Source organism: Budorcas taxicolor, chromosome 16 (assembly GCF_023091745.1).
Source record: "Budorcas taxicolor isolate Tak-1 chromosome 16, Takin1.1, whole genome shotgun sequence".
NCBI lineage: Eukaryota > Metazoa > Chordata > Mammalia > Artiodactyla > Bovidae > Budorcas > Budorcas taxicolor.
This window is the reverse complement of record NC_068925.1, coordinates 42,081,411-42,105,884: the sequence shown is the minus strand read 5'-3', so window position 1 is coordinate 42,105,884 and position 24,474 is coordinate 42,081,411. Positions and strand designations below refer to the sequence as shown.

Sequence of the window (24,474 nt, the reverse complement as noted above, 5' to 3'; positions counted from 1 at the left end):
TACCTGCAGTGCCTCACACGGCACCTGGTGTATAGCTTGTGCTTGGCGATGATTGTCAGTTGAACTGCTTGTACCAGATTCTTAGGAATAGTCTGAAGCTCTCAGTAACAGTTGGAGCAAAAACAAGGAATATACCTAGTAAAAAATCATATTTTTCTTCGTTTTTGTTTATCAAGTTTCCTAATGATAAGGTTTGGATCAAAATGCCTCTGCCCAGCTGGAAAGCAAGCAGCCCCCAAGGAGACATCAAGCTAGCAATGAACTTTGGCTGAAATTGATCTGTTTATGGACTTTAAAAGTTGATTGTTGGGCAGTCTTTTGGGGTTAAAGATTTAATCATTGTTTCTAGTAACTGTAATGACAGTGCACCAGACAATTTTAAGACTTAATTTTTTTAATGAATATAAAGTGCTTTGCTCTGTGTACTTGTCTTTATCTATCCAGCATTCTTGAGATGCAGAGAGAAAACATGCCCGTCCTCACTGTTTAGATGGGTGTTTCAGTGTGCTTAGAAAATGAGTGAGTGGTTCACAGTAGAAAATCCCTCCAAGCCAGGAATCCTTCAGATAATATGTGCAACACCTCCAGAAGCCATTCGGGCCAGTCTGAGACCAAGAACCAGTGGCCTCATCCAAGGGGGACCCATTAAGCTCTGGGAGATACGAAAGCAGTAGAGTGAGATCCTTCCTTTGAATGAAAAAAAAACAAAACAAAAAACAACCCTTAAAAGATAACAAGAAACAGAATCGATGCCGTCTCCTTGGTTTTTAAACCAAGTTTTTAAACTGGGAGTCAGGCTCAGGTCCCCCTGTTGGCCCCACTCAACCCAGGTTCAGTCATGTTCTGACTCTGCCATGAGCTTTGTTCCAAACTTTGGGAAAGGCCTGTTGCCTCACTGGAGCAAGTGGACCCAGAATCCAGAAGAAATGCTGTGAATTGTTAGTTTATTCTCACCCAAGGAACTTCCTTTACCAATTTGTCTCACTAGAGCTGAAGAGTCTATAGAGAGCGTCCTCATACCCCCTCCATCAAAGGGTAAACATCTGTGAGTGTCCCTGGCACAAATCCTGGAGATGATTCTTCTAGTAATGCCTGCGTCCTCTCCAGCCTCTGCCAACTTCTGGTCACTTGGGAGGCTCTTTAAGGTCACTGCCGTCACCTTTCGAAATGTTTGGAACGTCTTTTTAACCTCGGTCAGTCTTTTGAACCGATGACATCTAGGGTCCCAGCTGGCGCTGGCAGCCTTGGGGGTGCCCTTCATCCAGGCTTCACCCTCGACTCCGATTGCCTGCACCTGTTTCAGCAATGTGTGCAGGAAGGAGTTTTGACCCCATTTCAGGCATTCAGTGGTGCTGGCTGCTGCTGCTGCTAAGTCACTTCAGTCGTGTCTGACTCTGTGCAACCCCATAGACGGCAGCCCACCAGGCTCCCCTGTCCCTGGGATTCTCCAGGCAAGAATACCAGAGAGGGTTGCCATTTCCTGCTCCAATGCGTGAAAGTGAAGTCGCTCGGTCGTGTCTGACTCCTAGCGACCCCATGGACTGCAGCCCACCAGGCTCCTCCGTCCATGGGATTTTCCATGGAGGAGGACTGGAGTGGAGCGCCATTGCCTTCTCCGGTGGTGCTCGCTAGTCACATAATATTCTTTGAAAACTGAGGATTTATATTTGGTTCTTGCTCCACCTTACATTTTAGAGGATCCCAACTTTCCACAAGGGCCCAATTTGCTGGTCCGTTGATTTAATCCTCTGTCTGCACCCTTTCCTGATTGCCCATAAGCTATTCAAGCTCTGGAATTAAAAAGTAGTCACTGGTAACCTCTTCGCTTTCCTTTGATTTTTCAAAACTGAAACACGCTGTCCTTCTCACTGACGTGTGATGCATGTTCTCTGACTCAACTCCGAGGGCGCACCTGCTGCCTCCCCATCTTGATGGGCCTCCCTGTTGCCTGTCAGGAAGTTGGCATGATGCCCATATGTCTGCCTCACCAGGTGCATGAAATTGAGGGGTTTGCCTTTAAATGCTTTTGCTTTTGTCCTTGGCCAGGTTACCACAGCCCTTGTCTCTTTTGCTAGGTATCATTGGTGGACTGACCAGTGTTATAACCTCAACCGTGGAAGGTGTGAAAACAGAAGGGGGTGTCAGCGGTTTCATATCTGGCCTTGGGAAAGGGCTTGTTGGCACTGTCACCAAGCCCGTGGCAGGCGCCCTGGATTTTGCATCAGAAACAGCCCAGGCGGTGAGAGACACAGCCACCCTTAGTGGCCCCAGGTCAGTGGTCGTGGTGGGGGAGTGGCTTTTGCAATTTCCAGCCCCAATCTGCTGCCTCTCCTGAGCTGTACTGATATGTTTGATCGTACACTTTCTGCCTTAATGAAATGATTTTTTAAAAACTGAATATACATAACTAAAATTTCTGACCTGCCTGATACAAATACATGAAAATGAAGTGTAAACATCTGGCATAGTTTTCTATATATCTGTATCTATTTATACCCACACATACTGGATGTGTATGTGTGTGATTTTTTTTTTTATTAGACTAATCAGAAACACAGTGGCATCCTTACACACATCCCCTGTTCACCAAACTGAGTAGATCCCTCCAAACACCCGTTAAGAAAACTCTCAGGCCACAGGCTGTGTCTTGCTCCAGGGCCCTGTGGCATGGTTGGAGAATCCAACGGTTGCAGTTCACCACATGGAGTCTGTCCCTTCTTAGTTCTCCCTCCATTTGAAAGTGGCAGCCAGTCCCCCAACCTTACAGAGAAACTCCCCAAGGAAGCTGGCAGTTCTTCTGTGGGATGCCGTCTTGCCTTGATACCAGCTGAGACAGGAAATCAGTGACAGCCCACACAGCTCCATATCCCATAGACTCCAACTACTTTAACTTTGCTATTCATGTTAGTGGCCGATTTTAGCCTCCCTTGTCCAGAGTGACTAATTGGGGATCTTATCAACAAAGGGTGTAATCAATGTTATAGTTCCCAGCCAAGCTGGACTCCACTTAAGCCCAGAAGATTTCACTGCTGCCTGGTTAATAGATATCCCCTGAGTGAGTTAGTAGGCCCTTAGAACGCCCAGGGCCTGGGCCACGTCCACACCCTGTCGCTCCCTCAAATAGGATTTGAAGTGAAATCGTCCCCAATTAAAATGAATCCATTTTCTGTCACCAGGAAGCCTTACTGATGACACATTACTGCACTAGGGGAAATGCTTCAGATTGTAGACGCTGACCACGTCATGTGTTTAGCCAGAATGTCTTCCATCTGGAAGCAGCTGCTTCTTAAAAAAAGGGTCTGTGAGGTTAGTGAGGTTACATTCTATTCTCAGACACAAAGCTGAAACAATCCTTGAGTATATCTCAAAGCATGTAGGAAGCTGGGGAAGGGGGCAGGAGGGAGGCTTCAGAAGGATTTCCAGTTAGTTTCTCCATGTCTGTCTGAAGCCCAAAAAGTCTCTGTCCAGTACTTTGTTACGACAGTAAGACCCAATGAAGCCCAAGTAAAGTGGAAGGCCCTGAATAATTCCGGAAGACCCATTCTTATCCTTAAAATCCTAGAGTGGTCAAGGGACAGAGTGATTTGTTTCTGAAAGAGTCCAAGGTATATGTGTTAAATTTAGAAACATTATTTTGTGTTGTGAACTCTCATGATGTTGACCAGAAAGAAATCACTTGCATTTTATACAGTGTCAGTTTGGAAAGCTTGATGAAGCTTCATATTCGTTTTAGGAGCTCAAGAAAGACACAAAATACTTGCTGCAGAAAGATGGTGTTGTCATTTTTACCAGTTGTCTAGCTTTATTGCAGAAGGTTCTATTTAGTGAAGCGACTTAGCAGCAATAGCAGCAGCAGCGTGTATCTATCATTCATTCATTTTTTGATGAGTAAATATTGATTGAAAATTGCCTGAAAATTGAAGGGTGGGAATATAGCAGAACGCAAGGCTGAGCCTAGTCTCAGAGGACTTACAGTCAAGCAGGGTAGCAAACATAAAACAAATAATCGTAGGAGTAATTATTTGCTAAAGTTGTGATAAATGACACAGGAAATTTACAGAGTGCCCTGGGACTGTATAATTAGAGGAGGCAAGGAGTCAAAAGAGGTTTGCTCATGTGTGGTCAGTGGGGTCAAGAAAGGCATATCTAGGGTGTGGAGAAAAGGGAACCCTCTTACACTGTTGGTGGGAATGCAAACTAAGACAGCCACTATGGAGAACAGTGTGGAAATTCCTTTAAAAATTGCAAATAGAACTACCTTATGACCCAGCAATCCCACTGCTGGGCATACACACCAAGGAAACCAGAATTGAAAGAGACATGTGTACCCCAATGTTCATCGCAGCCCTGTTTATAATAGCCAGGACATGGAAGCAACCTAGATGTCCATCAGCAGATGAATGGATAAAAAAGCTGTGGTACATATACACAATGGAGTATTACTCAGCCATTAAAAAGAATACATTTGAATCAGTTCTAATGAGGTGGTTGAAACTGGAGCCGATTATATAGAGTGAAGTAAGCCAGAAAGAAAAACACAACACATATATATGGAATTTAGAAAAATGGTAATGATAACCCTGTATGCGAGACAGCAAAAGAGACACAGATGTGTAGAACGGACTTTTGGACTCTGTGGAAGAGGGAGAGGGAGAGGGTGGGATGATTTAGGAGAATGGCATTGAAACATGTATACTATCATGTAAGAAATGAATCGCCAGTCTGTGTTCGATACAGGATACAGGATGCTTGGGGCTGGTGCACGGAGATGATCCAGAGAGATGATATGGGGTGGGAGGTGAGAGGGGGGTTCAGGATTGGGAACTCATGTACACCCGTGGCAGATTCATGTCAATGTATGGCAAAACCAATACAGTATTGTAAAGCAAAATAAAGTAAATATAAAAATTAAGAAAATAAATAAAATAAAAAAAAAAAGAAAGGCATATCTAGGGAAGTGATACTTGAGATGAAGCCTGACATAAAAGTGTGACCTGGCCAGGTAAAGAGAAAGAATAGTCACCTCCCAGGTAATGGGGGACAGGGAACCTGTGCACTTTGCCTCAAAGCAGATAGCAGTTGGCCAGTCTAATTGAATTGCCCGGAACAGCTATCTTCTAGTCACACTCCTCCTAGAAACCAAAGCTCTAGTGATAAGTGAGGAGCAGCCAGGTAGCCATGGGCCCTTGGGCATGGACGTTCAGAGGGGACATTGAGCTGCTGCCTTTCTTCTCTGTTCCTGGAGGAGCCAAAAGTGGGAGAATCATGGCCATAGTACCATGCTCTAGACCCATGCTAACTTAGGGCCTCAGAGAAACTTGGCCCTCCACCCTTCATTGCACTGAAAGTCATTACAGATTCTTCTGGAACTCTGGAACCCATTTCCCTTGGTCCATTTGTCTAGATCGAACCACATGGCTATTAATGAGCCATGTGTTAGAGAGAAAAGATCCCTTAACCTGGAAAACAATAGCACTGGGTCCCAACCCCCTTCCTTACCAGTTTGGGCCCTTGGTCAAGCCTCCGAGCCCCCTTGAAGCCTCAGTTTTTTCCTCTCTGAAGTGGGGATAAATATACCTATTTATTCTCTCTCAGAGGTTTGAAACCCAACCAGAGTTATTTTAATGTGGATGTTATAAAGAGCTATAAAATGCTGAGTGATACTATTTTTGAAGTCACATTAAAGGAGCAGAGAGGTTTTTGCCGGTGGAGAAACGTTTGAGTGCCTCAAGGGTTTGTTCTGATGACACTGTGATCTCTTAGGAACGTACTAGTTCTCCCAAGGGATAAATCACCCTGATTTCTTGGAAGTGAGTTGTAACCATCTCCAACCATCCCAGTTGATTGAACAGGATCCAGGGGTGTTACTCAGGGTTTTTCCCCACTGTTTAGACAACAGGGACTAACAAACGATTTGAAGGGATTAGAAGTGAGATTCTGACCGAGAGCTGACCTGAGCCCAGGGACCGAGCCAGCAGTAGAACCCAGGAGTCCAGGCGCTCTGCCTCTGAGTCTGCTCTTGGAATGAGACTTTCTGCTTCCTTTGTAATATTTCATCCAAGGGAAGGCTTAGATCTTAGCATCTATGTTTTAACCGACCCAAATTTCAAGCAGATGATAGCAAAGTAAGCCATAAAACTGTGAAAGAATATTTCTTCCAGTAATCCATCTGAAAAGTGGCCTTACAGGAAATATTGGCTCCTTTCTGTGTTTATTTGAACATGATTTTATTTATAGGGAACCCCCTCCCCCCCACTTGAGTTCCTTGAGATTAAAATACTTCCAAGTTCCTCTCCCTGTTGGCATGTGCAGGCGTTCCAAGAAGGCAGCCACCTACCTTTTCCCTGAAATTTCCATGCAGTCTCACAGTTCTCGGGAAGGCAGGTGGGGGTGGGGGAGAGGGGAGGGCGGAGGACGGCAGAGCCTCTGGCCTCAGCATGAATGCTGTGGGCCAGTATCCCCTGCTGCATTTGTTAACTGCACAAGTATGTGTGGTTTGGAACTGAAGAAGAAAGCCTCTTCCAGGGCCACGTTCTGCTGGCTCAGGTTGCATCTTCTCGTCTCCGTGTGTTGAGCCACATTTGTCCATTCCCAAGTAAAGTTTATGAAAATGGCACTGAGGCAGCCACACTTGCAATGCCACTGAAGCCATGTGGACAAGTCTGCCACCCTTCAGGTGGTGGTGGTTTAGTCGCTAAGTCGTGTGTAGCCCATCAGGCTCCTCTGTCTGTGGGGTTTTCCAGTCAAGAATACTGGAGTGGGTTGCCATTTCCTTCTCCAGGGGATCTTCCCAACCCCAGAATCGAACCTGGTCTCCTGCATTGCAGACAGATTCTTTACCGACTGAGCTATGAAGGAACACTTCATGGGACCAGGCCAAAGCTGAGGCACGTCCAGTTCTCTGCGTGTGGGGTGGAGTTTGCTGGTAGCATTTAAAAGGTACTTTCAGTAGAAAACCTCAGAGACCCAGCAGCAGCAAAAAAAAAAAAGAAAGAAAAACCAACGCAGAAAAGAAAGGAGGGTCTGACCTTGAGCTATTTATTTACTTGTTTATTTCTCTGAATACTGTATGTTGTACACATGGGGTCACAGGACATTTCAAGAAAGCAGCAGCTGGAGGTGTGTTAAACTGAGCCCCTGAGATTTCCTCCAAACTATTTCTTCACCTTTTCTGTCAAGACCCAGAACCAGGGGGTAGAGGTGGGAGTTGGCAGAACTTAAAATATTCAAACTAATTTAGCAAAGCTCAGGAGTGTTGGCGCTTATCTCATTATTTGTCAGATAAGGAAGAAGGGGGAATCGGAAGGATAATGGTAGATCTTCATTTAAGGATCTCGCCATCAGGATCCTGATAACGTTCTGGAATCCTGGGATCCTCATACTGTGCACATAGATGCAAATTCCAGTTGCTCAGAGAGTTTTTTGAGTAACCTTTCAGTTGATTTCACAGGAAAGATTCATGGTGGACTTACTTGACTTCTTCAAGTGAAAACACAGCCAAGATACCACCTAAAATTCGTTAAAGATACTTAACGTGAATGGCCTCTTAGATGTGAAATGGAAATGGATTTTTTTTTTTTTTCAGGAAAACCCCTTTCTGTTAGCATTTGCATCCTAACCCACAACTCTCCAGGATAAATGGGTTAAGACCCTCATGAGTCATCAGAGCCTGGATGCAGTCAGGGCAGGCAGATGAGAAGAAAGTCAGCAAAGGGGGTTTAGGAAGTGCTGCTTCTGCTCTTCCAGTCCAGTCTGGCAACACTGCTCGTAATCGCTGTGCTCTGAATGCAGCCGTCTGCCCTTTGTGGTGTATTATACATAACACATCAGGCAGAATTGGCTTGCATTAAGCCTTTAGGAAACTTCCAAAGGTAAAAATCTAATAAAAATGTAAACGTTCATTAGTATATACCATGTGTGCATCCATGCATGCCCAGTCACTCAGTCGTGTCTGACTCATTTGCGACCCCATGGACTGTAGCCTGCCAGGCTCCTCTGTCCATGGGATTTTCCAAGCAAGAATACTGGAGCAGGTTGCCATTTCTTCCTCCAGGGGATCTTTCCGACCCAGGGATTGAACCCGCATCTCTTACGCATTGGCAGGCAAATTTTTTACTGCTGAGCCACTGGGGAAGCCCAGGATATACCAGTGCTCTCAGTTTTTTCCACCGTGTTCCCTCTAAGGCAGAGGATGGTGGACCTATGCCCCCTGAATCTGGAGGCAGAGCAAGTCCAGCACTTCTTGAAAAGTTTTTGTTTTATCTTAAAACTGTAAATGGAGTTTACAGTTTATCCCATGTTTGTTTAAAGTAAGGTAATATTTTTACATTGCTACCCAGTGAAATCAACTGTTCAGAAAGATACACCATGTCATCCTGTGGCTCCTGCCTCTTGCTCATTTAAGAAGTACAAGATACTCTTTCCAGATGAACTCTGCAGACCCATAAAGCCATGGTTATTGGCCCAGGTGAAAAGCAAGCACCTAGGACAGGTTTGACCCAAGGCTCTGTTTCTCATCTTTGGGCATATCTGTCTATTGGCTTGGTAACCATCTGCTGGGGGCAGCCAGGGCGTTTGTTGACATGTCAGTTTTATCATGAGAAGGAATTCAATTTCGGTGAAACTGAAAAATTACTGTTGCATCTGGCTGAAAGGAAGGGACTGTTCATATCTCTCCGGTTTCCAAAAGTGGCCCCGTGGTTCTAGGGGTACCCCTCTGTCTGTCTTCTGCTCACCCCTGACAATGAGGTGAGAACTCTGTATCCTCACTTCCTGATCTTGCCACACCAGGCCTTTCCCGAGAATGCTTGAACGTCGATTGATCCTTCTCTCAATCCTCCTGAGCACACCCAGCAGAAGAAACAACATTCAGAACTATGCTAATGACATGTGATGTCTCACTCGGGTCTGAAATTAAGCTGATGAAATTACAGAATAAGATATTTTTAAGAAACATCTTAACATGCCTTATAAGTTAAAATTTCTCTCCCAGGAACACAAGCAGAGAACTCTTATTTTCTAAGTCAGACTTCTTCCCTCCTGCTGAACTCTAAATACTGTACTCCCCTTTCACTCAAAGGCTCGAGACGATCCATTCTCATTGTAACATAGCTTATGGAAAGCTCAAATCTGTTGATGGAAAAAAAAGAAGTGTGTTCCTGCACACACATATTTGAGAAAAGCCTTTCCATTTATGAAATCCCATGACTCATTTTTATGCGAGATTATCTGTTAGGGGAAAAACCACTTTTTTGGTCATGGTACATTATTATCGTTTCTAGAAAGGAGAGTGTCTATTTTTTGCCATTTTTGGCTTGCAGAGATGACTGACTTCATGGAAACGGCACTATCCTGCTTCCAAAAGTAAAAATAAATTGAATTCAGGCACGTACGTCTTTGATATATAGTCCTGGTGTCTCAACCAGCAGGTCTTTGCTCAAAGAAAATAGAATGGAAAGTATGATTGCTTTCTAATTCTGGTTTCTTCCATTTAAAAATTAAATAGTCTGAGGCGTGTGCATGCACGCACACACAGACACACACACACATGCACACACAAGTCCTTATATATGTAGTCCCTTCCTTGTTCGGAGACTTGATTTTTAAAACTCTGGAATGACCCCCAGTCTTACATACATAAGATATGCATTTGAGGTTTTTGGTTTTAACTTCAAAAGAAGCAGAAGTGTATTTCTTCCTGAGAAAAATTTGTACTCCCTGTATTAGAAAAGAATTAAATGTCATTTAACTGTTGGTGGAATTCCTCTGCCAAGGCATGAGGTTTATTTATTTTTAGATTTCGATGGCCATCTTCTGTCTTTCATGGTTTTCCCTTCCAGAATCATCCCTCTTAGCCCAAGATGAAATTGGAGTCTCCCTGAAAAAAAGGATCCAGGTTTGAGTTCATAGCCCCTGCTCCCAGAGAGCTTTAGTCAGTAGGATAATTCTGAAATAAATAGAGGCCATATGGGTTAGCAGAGAACTGAAGAGTATAGTACTGTTCTAGAAGTAAAGGCCTGCAGCCATTGGTGGAAGAAAAGGCAGCCTTGGGTTTTATTAACTCCAAGTTCCCTTACTCTGAGACCTTTCGAGTACTCTTTTTATCAGACTGCCTCTCAAAGACAGACTTGTGCTGAGTTTCTCACTAATTTGTCAAATGGCAGTGTGGGGAAGGAGGGAGAAGGAGATTGAATTAGTGTAACATTTTAATCACAAAGAAAACTTTATTATATTTATTATATATGGGTGGGGCTTCCCCAGTGGCTCAGCGGTCAGCAATGCAGAATATGCAGGAGAAGCAGGCTGAATCCCTGAGTCAGGAAGATTCCTTGGAGGAGGAAATGGCAACCCACTCTGGTATTCTTCCCTGGAAAATCCTATGGACAGGGAAGCTTGGTGGGCTACAGTCTCTGAGGTCACAGAGTCAGACACTACTGAGGACTGAACACACACACACACGTATGTATTATATATAACTCAAATCAGGTTAACAGTGTTGCTAACCTATATCCTTAGTGGATTTACTTTAATATGTAGAGAACACGGATTTCTAAGTAGCACATAATTTATACATATGGGTCCTTTTAGGACAGAGGTTCTCAAAATATAGTGTCTAAGGACCCCTGGGGGACCCCCCCCAATACTTCCCAGGGGATCTGTAAGGTCAAACCTATTTTTGTATATTTACATATTCATATATAGATATACGGAGGGAAAAACAACTATTTTTATAATAACATTCTCTAATGAATGAACAGAGGAGTTTTCCAGAAGCTACACAATATGCGATATGGCAGCAGGTTAGCTGTGGAAGCAGATAAGAGAATGGCAGCTGTTTTCGATTAAGCGAGAGTTATAGAGATTTGCAGAAATATGAAACAGTGCCACTCTTTGCACCTTCTGTGACTTCATGAATATGTCACTGGCCAACAAATGCCTCTACCTGGTTAATTTCTTTGACAAGCTATTTTGTCTGAAAATATGGTGATGATCCATCACCTGCTGATAAATAGTGCATATCGGTAACGATGGATTAATGTGGATTAAATTGTAGGAGCCACTGTAACGTGATGCTTCACTTTGGCTTCCTGCCAACAATTGTCAGTCCTCCTCGTTTGCTCCTGACCTTTACTGGGTTTCTTGAAGTAACAATTGGGAAGATTTTACCACATATCAGAAGGACCTCTCACAATAATTTACCTAATTTAGTCCTTCACCTTAACATGCCATCCCAATAAATTCTAACTTCAGCAGCATGGTAAGTGCTCAGCAGAGGACTTAAAAGTGCAGGGTCCATCTTGTCAAAAGGCCACTCGGTTGTACGAGCAGTGCCCTGAGCTCATTCAGGAAATCGAGAGGGTATCTCTCTGTCAGAGTTTACTTGGCAAAACCTCAGTTTTCTGCCCTGGCAAAGCTGATGGAGCAGGATAAACCCACAATATTTGGATAAGTTCCTTTGAACTCCTTGCAGAGAGCAGTTTTTATGAGGCCGTTGTTCTCCGTTAACACCAGAGACAGCTCCTAGTAGATTTTCCCCAAACATACTTCAAACATAGATAATGGCAGGGGTGACCCAGGCTGTATCATAAAATCCCAGAGGCTGCTGAAAACTTCAAAGGGAAGTCCGCACAGAGCTTCACCTCTTGTTACAAGGAGGATGGATCAAGCTGGTGGGTTGGGGCTAGCTGAATGTAGTGTAACCTCACTAAGTACCTCCAGGATTGACAGAGGACAGGACTCATCGGTCCTCTAGACTTCACTGAGCTACTGCAGCAGCACAGTTAGGGTAGTTAGACTGGCACCCGGCCACCTCCCAGGGCATCAGCATGTCAAATTAGCATGTGTGGGTACCTTCATGTCTTCTAGTGAAAAGATGTGAGCCTCAAAGAATTTCTGTGTTCTTGTTTGAACTGTTGAGGGGCCCTGTTAATTTAGTTAATGAACTTGTGATATTCTAACCTGATTGCTTTGAGAGCTCTCTGGTTCATGTGTAGGCGAACTGACAGTAAAAATTCATCAGGTGGTGAAGTACTGACCTCCTGCTATATTCCAGGCATATAATAGGTATTAAGTACTGAGAATATTTAATACTGGAGGACAGACTGCCTTGAAGAATCTTCCAGATTCCTGAGAATCATCAAAGTGTCTGTGGGTTAATGTTCTTGAATTAGTCTTACATGTCCATTAAAGCAAGTTTCCTATAGCTTTCTTAAAGTACCCGTTTATTAGTGACTTGACTTGCTATTTGTTCTTGGAAACAAACTGCATTTGTGTGTCAGTAGTCTATATTTGGTGGTGTGTATTGGTGTATATTTGATAGTTACAGGCATTTTTTCCTCCACATTATTAGGTCACCACAACCCTTTCAAAATGAATTATCATTTTACTAATTGCTTACAATTGTATAATTATCTCTTAATTTTCCAATTGTTCTTTCCACCTTAGGCATATTTACTAAATATTCTTAAGTTTCTACAATTAATAAGAACAGTGTTTTTAAAAAATATAATTTTGACCTTAATGATCTCTTTATGACAATTTTTAAAAATCTTTTCAAATTAAAGTTTGTTTTATCAGAGTAAATAGCATACCCACACTTTCAGAAATCAAAGATTTCTTCCTGTGGGAAACCATCAGTCAGCTGCCCCATTTTTCCCCAACCCCTGATTCCTGTTCCTTTAGAGGCAGCCACCTCCAATACTTTGGGCTGTATTTTCATTTTGGAGGTACTTAACCTCCATGTTTCTAAAGGAATAAAAATGAGAATAGTGGTATTTCTTGATATCATTTGACTTCTTATTGCTGTCTATACATGTCCCCCGTACCACCCCATCCCATTTTTCAGTATACTGCAGTTATATCATTTTCTGGTAAATCAGTAATTCCACCTTTACACTGTTGTTGTTCAGTCGCTAAGTCGTGTCCCACTCTTTGCAACCCCATGGACTGCAGCCTGCCAGGCTCCTCTGTCTTCCACTATCTCCTGGAGCTTGCTCAAATTCATGTCCACTGAGTCAGTGATGCTACCTATATGTAAAGAATATTCCCAGTGAAGCCATGTAGGTTACTGTGATTATGTTTCCAGTTTGGTTTAACTTTGTGGTTTGTTTTTTTTCTCCCTGGAACCAATAATCACTTTTATTATTTTTGCTTAGTTTTATATAGACATATTCCCAGTTTATCCTCACATTTTTATCTACTTTTGCCTTTTTCACTCTGAGGTTAGTAACTCCTTTTTAAGACATTTTTCCTATCTGCCTATTACTAATACATCCATACACTCTCCTGTTGTTGTTCAGTCCCTAAGTCATGTCTGACTCTTTGCAACCCTGTGGACTGCAGCACGCCAGGCCTCCCTGTCCCCCACCATCTCCTGGATGCCTGAGTTCATGTCCATGGCATCGGCAGTGCCATCCAGCCATCTCATCCTCTGTCATCCCCTTCTCCTTCTGCCTTCAATCTTTTCCAGCTTCAGGGTCTTTTTCCAATGAGTTGGCTGTTTGCATCAGGTGGCCAAAGTATTGGAGCTTCAGCTTCAGCATTAGTCCTTGCATTGCAGTGAGTATTCAGGGTTGATTTCCTTTAAAATTCCTCCTGTCCATGTTTAAAAATGTACTTAGTAATTGATCAGTTACATTTTTTCTCTGGAAAGCCTTCCTCTAGCTGCCTCTTGTTCCTGTCCTCCGTAGAGTGAAGGCCTTCATTCTCTCCTGGGTTTCTTTCTCCTGTTTGCTTGTTTTGTCCTTTTTCTTTCATGAATAGACAGTTCTCAGATGTTTGATGATTCTTGACGAGGTGTTCTCCTATCTTGAGAGGAGGTGCTAGTCTGCAGATTGGGGGCTCTCTGTGTGGGGCCTGGGGCCTCATCGTGAAGCATCAGGTGGGGACCTGCTGGTGCCCATCTTCTGCTGAGGAAGAATGGGCTGGCTGCGGGTGGGAGAGCCCTGTGGTCTTACTGCTTCATATCCAGACTTCTACCCAACTTTCCTGTTTTCACCATCTCACAGGCCTCCCTGTTCCTCCCTGATGCCCCAAGCACTCAGAGCTCCTCGGTGTACCCCCGTCTTTCTGAAATTCAGCGGTTAATACACTAATTAGCTCACTGCTTTGTGGCTGCTACTCCCTCGGGCTTACATCTCAGCACCACTTGTCCATCTGCTCTTCAGCTTCTAAAATGTTGTTGACACCTTCTCTTTATCCTCTTGGATCCTTGCCACTTGTATCCCTTTGCTTTCACTTTAAAGGGGTCTCTGGACTCAATCTGTCATAGTTAATCAGAAGTCCTATAATTTAGGTTTTTTTCACTGGTTCATTCATCTTTTCTTGATGTCTTTTTTCCTCCACATCCAGCTAGTAGCTCTGAATTAATATAGTTTTACTGAAACCCATATACATTGTTTCTGCTAAAACAGTCTTTTTAAGGTTGGTGGTATTGATAAATAAAAATACTGCTAACATTTTTGAACCTTTCCTGTGGATGTTTACTACGTCCTACGTATTTTACATGTATTATCTCATTTAATCATCGTGACAGCTTTTGAACACCATCTGCTTAGGGCGGTCAGCAGCCCTTTCCCAGAAAGATTTAGAATGCATCTGGAGAGAGACCGTTGGTAGTCCCAACCCCAGCTTTTGTCTGGAACTGGCCTTTAATCTCTCATTCCGTGTGTTGTAAAGAAACAGGTTGTGGAGGGCCCTTGTCAGATCCCGGGAACATGAGAGGAACAGCACACCCCACAGTAGTGACACGGCCCTGTCACCACCCCTCACTGAACCGTAAAAGCTCTTCAGAGGGGCTGGCAGCTGGTGAGCAACTAGACTTAGATCCTGGGTGCTGATGGGTGTTTCGTAGTTTCCAAGGGAAGTTGCTGAAAGTTTTCTTATCTTGACACTCCAAGGGCAAGAGGTCTCTCTTCAAAGAGAAGCGCCTGTTTCAGAAAGAGACGTGGAAAGAACATAAAATCTCAGATCTTCCCCAGTCCTGGAGAAGACGTTGGAAGGAGTGCTGTGGTGGCCGGTGTGAGATGAAACTGAGCATCTGCAGGGATCAAGAAGGGGCTCCTAGAGCCCCGCCTGGTTCCCACGTCTGTACCACAAGGTCAGAGGGCAGCCCTGAACGTGAGTCATCTCACTGCTGCTGCTTAGCTGTGGCCCAGAGCAAGTTTCTCCCCCTCAGTATCTCTGGGGTGAGATTCCTCTGACTCACGGAATAGGACTGATAATGCCTGCCTCGGCGGGTGGTTATGTGCCTTAGATGACATAAGGTTTATAAAGCGCTTAGCTGACTTGGGACGTGTATAATTAGGGCTCCAGAAATGGCATCTGAGTCAGTATATACCTCTCTGAATATGGGATGCTAAGCATAAGTGAAGCAGGGGTTATATCTTCACCTCTTACTTGTTCCCTGTCCCTGAAAACTTGCCGACCACTTGCTATGGTGGTGAGACCAGAAAGTCATACACTGTGCTGGGTTTTTGTCTCTCCCCTTCTCTTTCTTCACACAAAATAGTTAAATCCAGGCCCACAAACCTGTGCTTGTTACACAGTTGGAATTCTGGGTGGATGAACTCACCTGGGCTCCCAGCCCTTGTGTACCAGAAACCCCACTGGAAAAGGTGTGCAGAGGCCACGAACTTGCTCTGAACCCGCCTGTGGAAGAGCAGGTGATCCCAAACTATTGTTAGTGTCTGCTGTAAATGATATGCCTCTGGGTTCGAGCAGAGTTCAGCCAAAAGCCCCACATGACATGGAAATCTGTCCTGGAGCCAGGTTTGTCGGGTAGAAGTTATGTAGCGAATGTCTCCAAACTTTGGCATCTGTTGTCTGCCAAGGGTAAGACAGCCGAGGATGATGGAGGGCTTACAGAAACGCGGACAGGGCATGCGACCCTGTGACAGCTGACACACTGTTTCAGGCCACTGTTGCTCATCCAGTTCTCCTGATAAACAGCTTTAAAAGCATTACGTGGTTTGGAAAGCATTCTTCAAAAACAGTTATATTTTCCAGACGCATGCCAGTCCACTGTTTAGTATTGTTGGAGGGTTTTGAGTTGTAGAATCAGATCTCCCTTCAGTGGGGCTCTTGGAACTGTGATGGACTTATCTGTCTAACTCCGACTGCTGCCAGGGCAGTCTCACAACAGTGTTATCATGTTGGTCGAGTTCCCCCAGGTCTCTTTAGAAAAAATAAAAGTGCTCTTGGGTTCAGGACTAGAGTTTAAAAGGAAAGACTCTTTCATCTCTAGCTAGGCGTGATGGGCTTTTTAAAAAAATTATTGCTTTCATCATGGACCCCTTGGTTCATGGCTTCTGCATAATGAAAGTAGGAGATAACTTTGGATATTATAAAGCTTTGAACCTTTGAGAAACTAGCTTTCTCCAGAGTATAAAGGTTCATTTCATAATTCATTTCAAAACTCATCTTCCCGGTGGCCCAGTTTCCAGAAATTTAGCTCCTTTAGGAAATTCTGGGTGTCACTTGCAGGGGAAGTGGCTCACAGGGGAATGGACAGTGCCAGGATTAGGCAATGCATACGGATCTTGAGCTGACATTGACCATGCTGTTGTTCACTCAGTCGTGTCTGACTCTTTGCAACACCATGGACTGTTGCAGGCTCGTCTGTCCGTGGGATTCTCCAGGCAAGAATACTGGAGTGGGTTGCCATTCCCTTCTCCAGAGGATCTTCCCAACCCAGGGATTGAACCTGGGTCTTCTGCATTGCAGGCAGGTTCTTTACCATCTGAGCCACCAGGGAAGTCAAAGTCTAATATACCACAGGGTGGTGGTTTTTTATTTTTAAGTTCAGTGAAAAGATTCATAAGATCTTATTCTTATTCCAAAAATGCAATAGTAGAGCTGACAGAATGGCCTTGAACATTATTGTGATTTATTGTGTTGAAGTGACAGCAACTCACATTCTTTTACTACGTCAGTGTAGGATCAGTTCTTCCTTGATTCACGTCTCTGTGATCAAAATAACGGATCTGGATGTTCCCTTTGGGCGTTGGAGGCAGCGTGCCCTCTTGAAAGAGAACAGGACTGCGAAGCGTGAGACCAGAACGCCGATTGCAGTCCTGACGCTGCTTTGCTTGGTGGCCGCATGCTGCTTTTCATCCCCTTCTCAGGTCGGTCCTCTCACTTCCGAGGGAGTGAGCATCAGCCCTGCCCTGGTCACATCTGCACAGCTGAGGGGTAATGCCCTGGAAGAATGACACAGAGTGGCCTCCCTTAGTGCCAGAAGCTGGGCACTGGAATGAAGAAAGCCCAGAAAGAACATTTGAGAGGCTGATAATGTTTTCTAAAAATAAAAAGGCAGTAGGTGAATGTGAGGCCGCGTGTACCTAAACCAGCCCTGGGCCAGCCCGAGCCCAGCAGGCTTAGCACTGCTCAAGTCGGTTACATCTCATCTTCTGTGATGTGAAACCTGTGGCTGACCCTGCTCTGTCACCACTTCAGCCCGCTTCTGATTCCACCTCTGGGGACACGCAAGTGCCCCCGAGTGATGGGCCAGGTCATGTGTGGGGGGTGGTGATGAGGGCAGCCTGCGGAGAACCCCTCGTGAACAGACCACTTCCTACCTGTTTAGTCATCATCGAGAATTCACAGGTTTTTTTAGCTGGTGGCCAAGAAATCAATGTTTAAAAAAAATACAAAACCAGAACCCCTCAACAGAAGCCATTTTGCCCCAAGAATGGATGTATATGGTGTGGGAAAGCAAATCTCAAAACATATTTCCTTTTTAGTTCCTAAACTAGTATCAGCCTAGTCCTCCTTAACCCTGTCCACAGCACTAGAATAAACAGTCCAGAAAATACGAAGGAGAGAAGAGTGTAGAGCCGGCTGTTGGCCGATGGCAGCTCCAGGCATGCGTGTTGGCTGTTCCTGCTGTACCCTTTTTGTAAGCAGCTTGGGTGCCTGCATTTTTCCCAGTCTGGCCTTGTTGTTTACTTATGATTTGTCTGTCCCTGAAATCTGGTCATCAGAGTGACCCTGAGATGGAGAAAGTCCAGCAGGAAGTAGGGGCATCCAGGTCACTGTTGAAAAGTTCTCAAAGTCTGTCTTGGTTCATAATTGGGTCTCATTCTCAGGGATAGATCTGGTTTTCCAAATTTTAATATGTCAAAGAATACTGAAGCATCTGGGCTCATGATGGGCCAAAACGAAGCCTTCGGGAGCCCTTTTGTCATGCACTGATACCTGATGGAAGCTGGATTCTTTTATGAGTATTTGTGTAACCTGTGATAATGTGTGTGCAAGTGCTCTGTAGGTTGTCTTGGGAGATGTGAGGTATTATTATGACGAAAGACTTAATTGAACCCTGCTCTTGTATATGAATAAGTAGAGACAGATTAAATGGATTACACATTTTTCTCAAGGATTTCCTAAACAGCCTACCTAGCTTTTTCTTGTCTTTTCTATTCCTGACTTCAGTGGTTCTCTATAACCTTTATTTTTAATGAACCAGAACAAATAGTACCCAGTAGAAAAAGTACCACTGAGAAGAGGGATTCTCAATAGCAAGAGACAGTTTTCTGTGACCCATTCATTCCATGGCACTTCGTGTCTACTCAGAAAAAAGGTGCTGGAGGCTTTGGAATGACAAAGTCATTAGCTCATCTCTAAACATCAACATAGTGAATAAGGAAGCATTGTGAGAAAAGTGCCAAGACTGCAGTTTCCATTCAGAAACACATGGTTACCTTGAATCAAGAAGCACAACTTTCGCCTTCAGATTGAATCAGGGTCTGATGGGAAATAGGCCACTAGCTTCAAGAGACTGTTGAAGACATCTGCCTCTACCCAGAACTGGAAAGTGCTTTAGTGCCTGTCTTGCCGATATGGGATTTTGGGGTTTATTTTTAAACAAACTTGGGCCCTAGACTAGTGTTGTCTAACGTTGGCTGAAAGGACAAAACTGGGCTGAAAGCACTGATAAAGTCCCCTCAAAGGCTTTCATGTCTTCAAGTGGGTTTGGGTTTGGGGTTCCTTCTCTCTGTGACTCTTACTCCTCCTCTCTCTCTATTATGCTTGGACCTTGGTTAGAAGAGTTCTGTTGATCAGCTCAGTTGCCTTCTTTTATAGGTGGAATGACTGAGATGGGGAGACATACACGATGAACCATGGACTCATCTGGCTCATCCCTTGGAGAGCCTGGTTCAGCCTGGGGATGACTTACCTTCCAGTCATTAGATGGTGTCCTCTAGAGACGTTAGGGGAGTGCACTCCTCGTGGATTATGCTCTGAAACTTGTTGGGCTCACACCCTTCGTACTAGTCAGATATTAAAGGTCACAGATAAGAGCAAATGGGTAGACTCCACAGGTCTAACACAGGGGACCTTCTCCTGCTTGATTCCAGGAGACCCCACCCCAGGTGGGTACAGCCGCCCCCCAGACATGCCTGCACACACATTCTGACAGTGCGCCCTTATCCTGCCGTGGTAGCCAGGGCCTGAAACATACGTTTACTTTTTCCTGTTTCAACCTTAAAAATCAGACCAGCTACTTCGAGTGTTTACGTTCCCGCCCCCCATGGGACCTGGCAGGCCCGGAAGATGCCCTGGAACCGGGGCTCCTTTTGATGTCTGGGCTGTGTGAGGGGCCCGCGCGCTCCTCGGTACCCGGGGTCCAGGGCTTCCCGGGAGGGGCGCCACAGGAGGGCTTGGCTGCTGCTTCAGAGAAGGGTTATCAGAGATCAGACCGCAGATTTTGCTTTTGTGAGAACAAAGTGCGACCGTCCATTCAGGAGCAGCGCGGGGCCTGTACGGAGGGGCCCAGGGCCCGCTGGGATGGGGTTTTACACTTGGGCTGTCCTTTTGCCCTTCCACTGAACTCTTTTCATTTCAGTCATGAGCAAACAGTCAGTGCCTGAACTAACAACCCCGCAGTCCTCCGGAGCACGGCTGGCTTACAGTACCGAACAAAGGGAGGGAGGGCCGCGTGGGCCAGCCCAGGCCGAGGAATGCGGCTTCAGGGTTCTGCTCCATAAATTTAACCAGCACGACGAAAAGGAGATAATATGAGCCTTCGTGATGATCTGAAGGGGGAGGTTCTGTGTCCCATTGATTGCGGTCTGGCCCAGGGCCAGGCCCAAGCCTGACCGACAGTTGAACCGTATCGTTAAGGCGTGTAATACAGCTTGTACTACCGCCAATGAGTACATATCCACAGGGCAAAAGTTTATAAAGAGCTGAGGCTGTCCTGTTTAACCCTCTCACACGGCATGTAATAGACCCAGCTGCCATTCAGAACTTGCCCATCTGAGGTCAAGCAGGAAAGCCAGCACGTTTCTTTACTCCAAGCAGGGCTTTTCAGGACTGGGGAGAGGGAAGAGGCACTGTCTAGAGAGGTTCCCGGCACCCGATGCTTCTCTCCGGAGAAATGGAGCTGCCTGCCTCCTCGCCTCCTCCCCTCCTTCCAGGCCAGAAATGGGACACCTTAGTGCTTTATTCAAAGTAGCTCTCTGTTTGCAGGATAATGTTGCCAAAGGAAGCGGGGCTGACACAACAGGAAACCTACCCGTCTCCGAGGAGGAGGCTGCGCCGGTGGCAGAGGCAGTTGGATGCCACCGGTGTGGGATGGAACATTCCCATGGAGTCGCTGAGACTCAGGATGGTTCCGTTTCCTTCCCCTGCCTCCCAGCCTCCTTGAAGCTTACCGACAGCCTCACTTTCTGGCTCTCTACTCCCGAGCCTGATCTCTAAACCAGAGCAGGTGGGAGGCTGTCCCATGAAAAGCTTGTTAACCCAGCCTGCTGCCTGTCAGCTGCACTCCACCCTCATCTGGGAGAGCAGGACCTGGAAAAGCCTGGTCCTTGCAGTAATGCTGGCCTGAGTCGATGGACAGGCCAACAAAGCACTGTCTAAGTACAGTCAGAAAGAAAGGGCTGTCTTTCTGACACCCGAGGAGAAGCATTAAGGGAGTAGTTTAGTCCTAGCCATCAGCCAGTCACATCCTTTGGCCATACAGGGAGCCTGCCTGTCCTTTGTTCATACCATTCAGGAAGACATGCATTTCTGTCCTTCCAGAGAATTACTGGTCTGCAATGGACAGGGCATCGTCAATGGATACAAGTGGGTAAATTGAAGGTGGCTCAGTGGCAAAGAACCCACCTGCCAATGCAGGAGATGCAGATTCAGTCCCTGGGTTGGGAAGATCCCATGGAAAGGAAATGGCAACCCACTCCAATATTTTTGCCTGGGAAATCCTGTGGACAGAGGAGCCTGGTGGGCTACAGTGCACAGGGTCGCAGAGTTGGACACGACTGGGTGACTAAACAACAAAAACAACACAATGAAGTTGAGGCACAGAGCATTTACACAACTTGTTTAAGATTTCAGAGGTAATGAGAAGGGGAACTAGACTTTGAAAGGCTGAACGCAGAACACCCATTTCTAACTTCTGTGCTACTTCTGGATCATTCTTGGTCTCTCCCATCAAAAAGCCCCATGATTTAAACCTGAGTCCTCTTACCCAGTCTCAGATCCACTTCCTGTTGATTCCTGAATGTGGAGGGTAGGAACTGGGTACTGCCTATAACCCAGAATATCTGGGGAAAGACACTGTTGTAGTTAGTGGGGAGGTGTTCTTTACACTAGGCTTCCCAGGGCTACCCAAGTGGTGCAGTGGTAAAGAATATGCCTGCCAGTGCAGGAGCCTCAGGAGATGCTGGTTCAATCCCTGGGTCAGGAACATCCCCTGGAGAAGGAGAAGGCAACAGTATTCTTGCCAGGATAATTCCCTGGACAGAGGAGCCCGATGGGCTACAGTCCATGGGGTCTCAAAGAGTTGGACTCGACTGAGCCACTGAGCGTGCTGCCCACATGCTCTTTACCCTGGACCTCACAGCCTGAAGTGTGCTTGTCACAGTCTCTCACCCCTACTATCTTAACCCAGAGGTGGCAGATGGCCTGCCTAGAGAACCAAGCAGCCAAGTGTTGTGTCCAGGAGCTGTGCTGCCCTTGGTCCTCTCTTCTGCATGTCAGGCCCTCCCCAAATGATGAACCACTGTATCCTTCCAAGTTCAGCATTCTCTACTTTTACAACATAGCACTCACACGTGCGAGTTCCAACTTGTCTTTGCTCTGCCATCGAGCCAAGGCCAACTTCACCAGCTGGTGGCCTGGATCTCTTGACTGGGACACAGTACAGGAAGCCATGGAAGGAGATGAGAATATCCAAGTATGTGCACTGAGTGCTGTGACCTTCTTTTGGTGGCCAAGGATAACTTCTGTTTATTTTGGTGGTTAGGGTCCTGGAAAAAGGTTTCTAGAAGTAGAAGAGACTATAGAGCTGGCCACCTCTGAGATGGCCAGACAGCCATCCTTTCTAGTTAGGCTTCTGTAGTCAGGGTGCTTTAAAAGCCTAGAAACAGGCTCTGGTAGTCCCTGGATGGAGCTAACTCCATGGTTTGGATTCCGTGAAATGATTGCTAAACCCAGGGTTTAGCAGACCTTGGTACTGGGCTGGATGTCTTTTAATGGGCACATGTTTGGGGGTTCTTTTTGTCATGTACTTGAGCTGTTGTGGCATCCAGGAGCTATGCTGTGGCTGGTCTTTGGGGATATGAAGAGAGAAATCCTAGGGGGTAGGGAGTGGTTCAATTGGAGGAAGAAATTCTGCTGTTCTTTTGAACTATTTTGTTCCGTTTACAGTGATTAAAGATGCCATGAGGTGGCCAGATGATCCACGAAGTGAAATTTATAGAGATTGTTATCTGCAGAGATCTTAAGACAGAGCACTAGAAAATTCCAGTGCTTTATGTAGCATGCAGAAGGAAGCCTGGTCTGAACCCCTTGCATCCGAGCAATCCTTCGAAAGGGCAGCAGCACAGAGCAGCGATTCAAGAGTCACCTCTTGGCTTGTGTGTGACTCACCTTCCTTTGGCAGCATTAGGGGTGTCCCATGCCTACCGGCTTCTCTTCACCCCAAGGATCATGTTCTTCGGAAAGCCACATGCCTGCCCTTTCTAACTGTCTCTGCCCCCGGGTCCAGAGGGAGACACAGTCCCTCGGACAGGAGCGGCTAGAAGAGGGGTTGTGTTTTTGTGTTAGCGTAGCAGGAAGCAGTGCTGTAGCCTCTGCTTCTCTGGACAAGCCCCCTGATGCACCTGCTCCTCTCAGAGGCCCAGCGAGGCCCAGGCAGGAGGGCCAGCACCCACTGCTGACTGGTCTGGGCTGCTGGCAGGCTTGTGTCCCAAAGCCCAAAGAGGCCAACTTGCAAATACCTGTGATGGAGCATAAGCAGTGGCTGGCCCCAGACTGGGGTAGGAGGGCTGTTTATTCTGCTACCCGCTCTGTCTGAAGGGGTCTAGCATCTTTTCCCTCTGCCTCCTTGGCTCTCAGCAAGTTCTAGCACATTTTCAATCTACTCTTTTTCCACTCCTGTAGAGGAAAGCCCCAGGCCAGTGACTCACGTGAACTCAGTCTCATTGGCTCTTGTGTCCTAGGAGAGCAAATGCTCTGAAGGTGCGGTGCAGCTGTGACCCAGGGCATGGGGCTGAGTTTTATGAAGGCTCAGAAACACACCTGAGATGACCCCACGCCCTTTTCTTTCTTTCATATTTTTGATTTCTCACCACTGGGACAGTTAAGTCTGCTTTCAAAGGGGGAATAGGGAGAGGAGAGGAGAGCATTTCAAAGGAAAGCTGATTTGGTCTCTGAACCAGCTTGTCTTCTAGGTTGTACTTCACCCTGATGAGAATCAGAAAGGACAGTCTGTAAGCCCCTGAAATGCAATTTCCAGTGAAACACGAACTTCACTCTAGTGGCTCTGCAGCTGGAGAGCCTCAAAACTAGGTCCAGATGTTCTCTCTCCCCGGGTTAGCAGGAAGAAGGTTTGGGGCAAGCTGTGGGGGCAGAGTGCTTTTGCTTTTACCCATTCTCGGAGTGCCTGCTTTGCAATTGGTGTCCTGCCTTCTGGGGCTCTTTTAGGGTAAGTGCTTTGAGCACCTGGGTCTGTTTTGGTCCCGCCTAACCCACACCCCCGCCCCCCGGCGCCCCCACCTCCTTACTCAGAGCTAGCCATTTACCACAAGCAAGAGTGACCTCTCTCCTGCTGCTCAGGTTCAGAAAGCAAGACAGTGCTGGAAAAGTGAGTGAGATGTGCTAGAAAGGAAGTCCCCTGTAGAGGACCCTCAGGTCAACAAAGCAACATCCACGGCCCCTACTACCATCCAGTATAGCTTAGGGCCAGGCCTCCCGGTCCAGGGAGAAGTGATAGTAATGGCCAGTTCATGGTCTTTCCTCTGAAGAAATTTTCACTCAGGAGAAAAGCCATTCCAGACAAAGACGGGCCAGTCTCACTCCTTAACTAGCCTGTACCCAGCCCATGCTTATCTACAATATGTGATCATTGCAGTTGGTACTCATCTTTGCTTCTTGAGTGTACTTTAGACATTTTGGTGTTTGTGCCTGACTGCTCCCTGAATCATCTTTTTAAAAAGTAGTTCTATCGTGTGAGTTTAAAGATATGTACAA

At 45.9% G+C, this 24,474-nt stretch overlaps 1 protein-coding gene across 1 annotated transcript in view; it reads left to right on the top strand.

Annotated features, from left to right (window-relative positions):
- VPS13D (vacuolar protein sorting 13 homolog D) overlaps positions 1-24,474 on the top strand; it is a 266,036-nt gene that overhangs the window by 207,227 nt on the left and 34,335 nt on the right. The window contains exon 67 of the mRNA XM_052654160.1: positions 2,076-2,271. Within this exon, the coding sequence (XP_052510120.1) occupies positions 2,076-2,271 (196 nt within the window). The remainder of the gene's footprint in view (positions 1-2,075; positions 2,272-24,474) is intronic.